This window comes from Tupaia chinensis, unplaced genomic scaffold (assembly GCF_000334495.1).
Source record: "Tupaia chinensis unplaced genomic scaffold, TupChi_1.0 Scaffold000009_1, whole genome shotgun sequence".
NCBI lineage: Eukaryota > Metazoa > Chordata > Mammalia > Scandentia > Tupaiidae > Tupaia > Tupaia belangeri.
Genome location: NW_006159439.1, coordinates 2,184,103 through 2,191,605, shown reverse-complemented (window position 1 = coordinate 2,191,605; position 7,503 = coordinate 2,184,103). Strand labels below are relative to the sequence as shown.

Sequence of the window (7,503 nt, the reverse complement as noted above, 5' to 3'; positions counted from 1 at the left end):
AGAATCATCAAGCTCCGGACTGGATTATGATGCCACTGGCTGAGATATGAAGAGACAAACAAAAAGATTTCAAAACTGGAGATGAAAAGGAACTCAAGAATTCTACTGGGTTATTGGAAAAGTCACAATGCATTTTTGCATAGAAAAGCATGAAAAAATACATCATGACTTTTCCGATGACCCAATGTTTTGGTCAAGAGAATCTGAAATGATTATAAGATGTCCAAGTGAAGGTTTTTAGGGTATTTGCTGTAGTAGTGGGAGTTCTTTGGATATGTCAGCACTAGAAGCATGGATATGGGTCATTTCAGAAAATAAATAGTATGTAAGGTCAGGTGACTTTAAGAGGAGGTCACCTAAAAAGTATGCAGATGCTAAAAACTGGAAGTCCAGAAAAGAGCCTGGGATATTCCAAATCAGACTTGAAGTAGAAGAAGAGTTAATAAAGGATACACACTAGAACTAAGGGGTAAGTTGAAAACTGAAAACCAAGAATGTATGCCATAATGCAAAGAAGTGTTTAAAGAAAAAAGCTAACAGGGCTGGCAGGTGGTGTGGTGGTTAAGGTGCCAGACACTCCCACATGGCCAACCATGGCTCAAGTCCTGGACCTGGTAGTTTGCTTTCTTGCTTTCCTGTCTCTCTCTCTGTGTATATCTGATCAAATTAAAATGAATGAATGAATGAATGAATGAAATTGAATAAAAAATAATTCTAAAAGAAAAAAGTTAAGGAAACAATCAGCTTTAGGTAAAATGAAAGCAGCAGAATGACAATAGACTTAGCAACATGGAGATAATTACAGACTCCAGTAACAACACTTTCAAGGAACCCATACATCTAGATAGACCATGGAGTATGTTAAGTAAAGAACGTGATATGAAGTACAGCAGCCACTGTCGACAATTCTTCATGAATATATGAACAGGGCACTGTTAAAGGGAGTCAATAACTAGAGAAGACTAGGATATGAAAGGATCCCACAATATTTGAAGGTAAGAAACATGAGTGCACATTCTTTTGATGGATATAATCCAGAGAGAAAAACTCCTGATATAAGAAAGGGAAGAGAAAATAAGATGGAAAGCATAAAGGGGTGGGATCTGAAGCATAAATGGAGAGGCTGGCCTCAGGTAGGAATAGAAATGCTTCTTCCATATTAGAGAGAAGGTAGAGGTTAGAAATGAAAACACAGGGACCAGCAGATGGCCTAATGGCTCTGTTGGTGGACTCCCACATGGTCAACCGCGGAGCCAGTCCCAGACCCAGAGGCTTAAAACTCACACTGGGAGTGTATGTATGTGTGCCAAAGATCACAAGAGGAGAATGGAGAAGAAGGGATTGTGGCGTGGCCAAAACCCCTAGGGGGGAATTTCTCACTTTCTGTCTGTCTCTCCAGTGACTGCACACACTTTATAGCAAAAATCTCTCTTTAAACAACAAAAAGAAGGGATCAACAGTTAGTGTAATGGCTATGTCGCTGGATTCCCATTAGTCGACCGCAGTTGAAGTCCCGGACCTGGTGGCTTAAACTCACACTGGGCGAGTGTGCATGCGTGCCCAAGATCCCGAGAAGACAATGGAGGAGAAGGGATTACGGCGTGACCATCCCCTCTGGGGGGTGATTTCTCGCTTTCTGTCTCTACGTCTCTCTCTGTCTGTCTGGCGAGCGCACGCGCCCTATAGCGAAAACCTCTCCAAAAAAAAATAAATAAATAAAACGCTATCATGAACCTCAAGATACTGTCATAATTGTATTATGAAAACTGAGACTATTAAAAGTTAGTCCTATTTAATTTATTAGTATAGTTATATTCAGATAGATTTGTAAAATGTTTTTCTAGTAGCATTTTGTATTTGCACATACCATTTTTAAAGACAGACTCAGATGGGAGCAGCAGATGGTGTAATGGTTATGTTGCTGGACTCACATGTAGTTGACCGTAATTAAAGGCCTGGACCCAGGGCAGCTCAAAACTCACACCAGATGTGTGTGCATGCATGCCCAAAATCCCAAGAGGAGAATGGAGGAGAAGGGTTTGGGGTGTGGCCATCACCCCTAGGGGAGGGGGGGGTAATTTCTTGCTTTCTGTCTCTATGTCTTTCTGATGAATGTACATGCCCTATAACAAAAATCTCTCAATAAAAAAAGAAAATACAAACTTAGACACAGATTAATCACAATGTTTCACATGCAATTTCCTTGCTATGTTTTTTAAAAAGTAGTATCAGCCTAACCTAAGCAACAAAGACAAGATATTTAACTAGTTGTTAATCATTTTTGCATATTTTATTTACACATTTAATAGGCACTAAAAGTAGTCATTTTTTTTTCTCTCAAAATGACTACCTTAAAGAGGAGAAATTTTTTTTTTTTTAATTTGCCATAGGGTGCAGACCCTTGCTGGAGAGAGACAGAGAGAAAGAGAGAGATAGAGACAGTGAGAAATGAGAGAGAAAAAGGACTTTTTAGGTAAACAGGTTAACATGACTGCAGAGCAGAAATTTGTATGGCACTTATTTTTACTCTTTTTAGAAGGAATGCAAATCACTTTTACCTTTTTACTGAAATTGATACTTGGGATATATTTACTAGCCTATGGTCTTGGTTTATGTAAATACATATAGCCAAATACAAAAATTGGGTTATAACATTTTACAGCCACTTTATTACAGAACAAGCACTTAACCAAATTTAAATAAGTAAAATGGCTTGTCAGGGTTATACACAATAAATATTTGCTGAATTAATACATGCACCAATGAATAGGTACATGAAAGAATAACTAAATAAATAATAAATGATTATTTGGATAAAGAAAGGACATACAATTATTTTAAAAATGACCAAGAATCATTAATATCTTTTACTTTATTCTAGAAATCACTGATTTTCTTCTTAAACAGTTATAGAGACCAATTTAGCCTAAAGGGCTCAAAAAAAGGGTTCTTCTATAAAAGTTTTCTATCAGATTCAATAAAGATGAAATTATATAAATTAAATAACCTCTCTAATTGGTTAAATGTATAAAAATTAAAAGCACAACATTACCAATAAATGATGCAATACTAACTTCCATATACAGTACTTAAACTAACCCATTTTAAAATGTTTATTTAATAATGAGGACTACAGAGAAACTACAATTTTTCATCTGACTACAAGAAAGATTATTAGTTTTTTAAATGCTTAATAATGAATCACAAGAATAAAGGAAAGGGGACAAGAGGCAAGGACATTCAGTTTACTCCAAGTTAAAGCACAATTAAATTACTTTCGCTTTACTATGTCTCATAGTAATAGCACCATCTGGTGTTTATATGCATAAATGCAGTGAGGGCAGGTAGTGCAAAAGTCCTTTGTTACTTAGGTTTTTAAAAATGTTCAGGGACCTTACAAAATGAAATAAACATATATAACTAAGAACAACATAGATCACATGTTCATTACAGAATAGTAGTAAAAACTGAGAAATAAATTGGGCATTAGAAAAATAAATAAAATAAATAACGTTCAAACAATATTCTTCCAGAAAAGAGAATAAAAGCAAAATATGCTATTAAAGGAAGAATAAAAATATTCCAGAACATTGTTAATAGAATATTTCAAATGCAAAATTTCATTCAAAACAAATCATCAGATAAACCAAAGGGTTTATCATTGAATACCCAGTAGATCTCATTATAAGACTTGTTTATAATATAAGCTCTACCTCTTATCCCTACAGAGAACCTAATAACAAGACTTCAGTATAGGAACAACTCCCAATTAATTACATTCATTTTATTATACTAGGGCATGACTCATTTAGCTTATACAGTATTTTGCAATACACCCATTTCTTTACTGGCTAATGCCTCTGCCCCTACATTCTGAGTAACACTAATGTTACTTACACCAATATGGGCTTTCCTGCGATCCTAGGATGTCTTAGCACTTCTGACATTGCCTCTCTTGTCTCTTCCATTCTCTCTTCATCACTAGAATCCACAACAAATATTACTCCATAGGACTCAGCATAGTAATTCTTCCAAATTCCTCGAATTCTTTTTCCACCACCCAAGTCAAATATGGTGATTTCAAATTTTCCTTGTCTAAGGTCAATTTTGGAAAATCCGACGGTAGGAGCTACATCCTCAGGGTACTCTGTTTCAAATGATACAAAAGAAACAATTTTTAGAGTTAAAGTTAATATTAATTTAATTGTACAACTGCTATGACATGAGTGTTATTCATTATACATTAATAGTAACTGAAATATCATTCATTTACTTATGCAGTAAACACTGCATGCCAATTTCAATGGTGTAAATATTCCCATCATGGCCAGTTTCTAACTAGCAATGTGAGATCACCTAAACACAGAATTGGAGGAAGATATGTATAATCAGTCCTGGCTAGATTAACTAAGCTCATATGAATAAGCAGGGTCCCAGTCCAGATATATTGCTTCTAGTCAATGACATGTGAAATAAAGTAACATGGCAGTTTCTAGTTAATATTTTTAGAGGAAAGGGGATTAGCTTCCCCTTCCCCTTCACCTCTTCCTTCTAACTAAAACGTATATGTCTCAGTGAGCTACCTTTGATCATGTCGGTGAAGGAGGACACTGGGGATGAAAAAGCAAATGTGAGGCTCTGCACCCAGGACACCATGGAGCAGTGACACCAGCCCTATATTACTTTCTCCTGGGCTAATATAAAAGTGAAATAAAATTCTACCTTGCTAAGTCACTGCTACTGTAGGTTTCTGTTAGAACGAGGTCTTACATTGAACTAATGCAATCACTTTGAAAAAAAGTTGACAGAAACAAATGAAGTTCATGGCAGGAAAGTTACCTCCAAATTAAGAAGCTACTGTGATGATACAGATGAAAGACACCGAGGGTTTGGATTTAAGGCATGGCAACACAGTTAAAGCAGCAGCTATATCTCAAGAGAAACTAACAAATAACAGTGGAAACAATAAAAGGCTAAAATCTAAAAAAAAAAAAAGAGGGGGACGACTAGAAGACATCATGGGAGAAATGTTTTAAGGAAGCTGCCTACTATACCTCAATGGCATGGTCTAAAACAACTGGGCCGCTCACATGAGTAAATATAATGAATTAGTGAATATATTGAGTGGGAACCGACTCAAGTCCCAGACCTAGTGGCCTGAAAAATACACCAGGCACAAGTGCGAGTGAATCCAATTAGTGAATATACTTAGCGAGTATACTGTCTGGGGTAGTAGAGAGATATATAAGCAAAATGCTTTTAAAAAGTCATACAAGTAGGTATAGGTAAGAGAAGGCCAAAAAGGGAACTTGGTCAATTTTGCTGACTGGCAGTTGAGGGCAGATGGGGATCAGAGACTACATAAAAGAGGAGACTATATGACAAAAATACATCTTTAAAAATAAGTATTCTCGGGGACCAGCAGTTAGCGTAATGGCTATGTCACTGGACTCCCACATAGTCGACCGTGGTTCGAATCTCGGACCTAGTGGCTTAAAACTCATGCTGGGCGCGTGTACGTGCATGCCCAAGATCCCAAGAGGAGAATGGAGGAGAAAGGATTGCGGCGTGGCCATCCCCCCTGGGGGGTGATTTCTCGTTTTCTATCTCTCTGTCTCTGTCTGGTGAGTGCATGTGCCCTATAGCAAAAAAAAAAAAAAAAAAAAAACCACTCTCCACAAAAAAAAAAAATTCTCTTGAGTAAGACAAGTGAAAGCAGCTTTGAACAAAAATACAAAGGTAAAGGGGGCTCAATTTCGGAAACTGATTTTTTTTTTCTTTTTGAATTTTGTCAGAAGGTATGTATGCTCACTAGAGACAGACAGTGAAACAGTGCAAGAGAGAGAGCACACCCCATGAACCATGGTCATGCCACAATCCCTTCTCCTCTCTTTCCCCCTTCTTTGGAGATTCTGAGCACACATACAACATGCTCAGGGTGTTTCTCAAGGTATCACACCTGGGACTCAAAATGCATGGTTGACCATGTGGGATCTAACATCATAACCGACAGGCCACAGGATGGCCCAGTTTTGGTTTTTGCTTTAATTGCCAGAAGGCAATATGTACTTCACAGAGGAGACAGAGAGACAGCAAGAGAAAGTACTCCCATGGGGCATGGTCATGCTATAATCTCTTCTCCTCCATTTCTCCATGTCATCAGGATTACGAGCATGTTTTTCAAGCTACTGAGGCAAGGATTAAAATTATAGTCAGCCATGTAGAATCTGGCTCCCTTAACCACTATACTTCAGGGTTGGCCCTAATAGGGATTTAAAAAATATATATTGAGGTAAGAAATCATTCAGTCAGGCCAGCAGGTGGCATGGTATTTAAAGCACTGGATCCCACATAGCCAACTCTGCAGTTCAAGTCCCAGATCCAGTGGCCTGAAAAATACACCACACATGTATGTGCGTGTATCCAAAATCCTGAAAGAACAATGGACAAGGGACTGCTGCATGACCATCCCCCCAAGGGAATGATTTATCACTTTCCCTCTCTATCTCTCTCCAGCAAGTATAAAGCTTTTTAAGTACCCTAGAACACTGTATTGGTTGTAATATGCCGAACATAAAGCCCTTTACTAACAGAGTCACCTCTTTAATGTGATTGTAAAAATTACATATCAAGTTGAAAAAAATATCAAGAAGTGCAAAGAGAGCTATGCTGGCTGACTGTACTTCTACATCCCTACATCATCTAAGCACCTGCAGTTTAGTGGTTAAGGGTGCTGGACCACAATCTGAATCCTGGCCCCAGCTTGAAAAATGTCAGGTGCTCTAAATCCCAATGGGATGAATAAACAGAGGAGAAGGGATTGCAGTATGATCATGCCTTACTGGGAGGTGCTTTACCCTCCTCCTCCCTTCCTCCCTCCCTCCCTCCTGGTGTGTTTGTGTGTGTGTGTGTGTGTGTGTGTGTGTGTCTAGTGAGTGCACACAACCTCTGGCAACTAAAAAAATGTATCTAGGGACCAGCAGGTGGTGCAGTAGTTAAGGGGCTGGACTCCCACATGGCCAACCATGGTTCTAGTGCTGAGCCAAAAGGCTTGAAACTCACGGTGGGGGTGTGTGTGCGTGCATGTGTAAAATCCTGAGAGGAGAATGGAGGAGAAGGGATTACAGAATGGCCACCCCCCCACACACACCAAGGAGTGACTTCTTGCTTTCTCTCTCTTTGTCTCTGTCTCTCTGGTGAGCTCACATGCCCTATAGCAAAAATCTATAAATAAATAAATAAATAAAATCTAAATGTAGCCTTATGACCACATTCTGGCCAGGAAAATAGTAGAAGATGGGTAACTTTTATTTTAAGAGAGTTTTTTTGCTGCAGTGTGTGTGTGCTCACTAAAGAGACAGATGGAAAGTGAGAAATCACTCTCCAGGGAGGATGGCCATGCCACAATCCCTTCTCCATTCTCCTTTTGGTATTTTAGGCATACACACACACACACACACACACACACACACACACACACACACACGCCACGAGCGTGATGCT

At 38.5% G+C, this 7,503-nt stretch overlaps 1 protein-coding gene across 3 annotated transcripts in view; it reads right to left on the bottom strand.

Moving 5' to 3' along the window:
• ARL13B (ARF like GTPase 13B) overlaps nt 1–7,503 on the bottom strand; it is an 83,307-nt gene that overhangs the window by 51,347 nt on the left and 24,457 nt on the right. For all 3 annotated transcript variants that reach the window (XM_006139873.3, XM_006139874.3, XM_027765944.1), the window contains exon 3: nt 3,898–4,147. In XM_006139873.3, the coding sequence (XP_006139935.1) occupies nt 3,898–4,147 (250 nt within the window). The remainder of the gene's footprint in view (nt 1–3,897; nt 4,148–7,503) is intronic.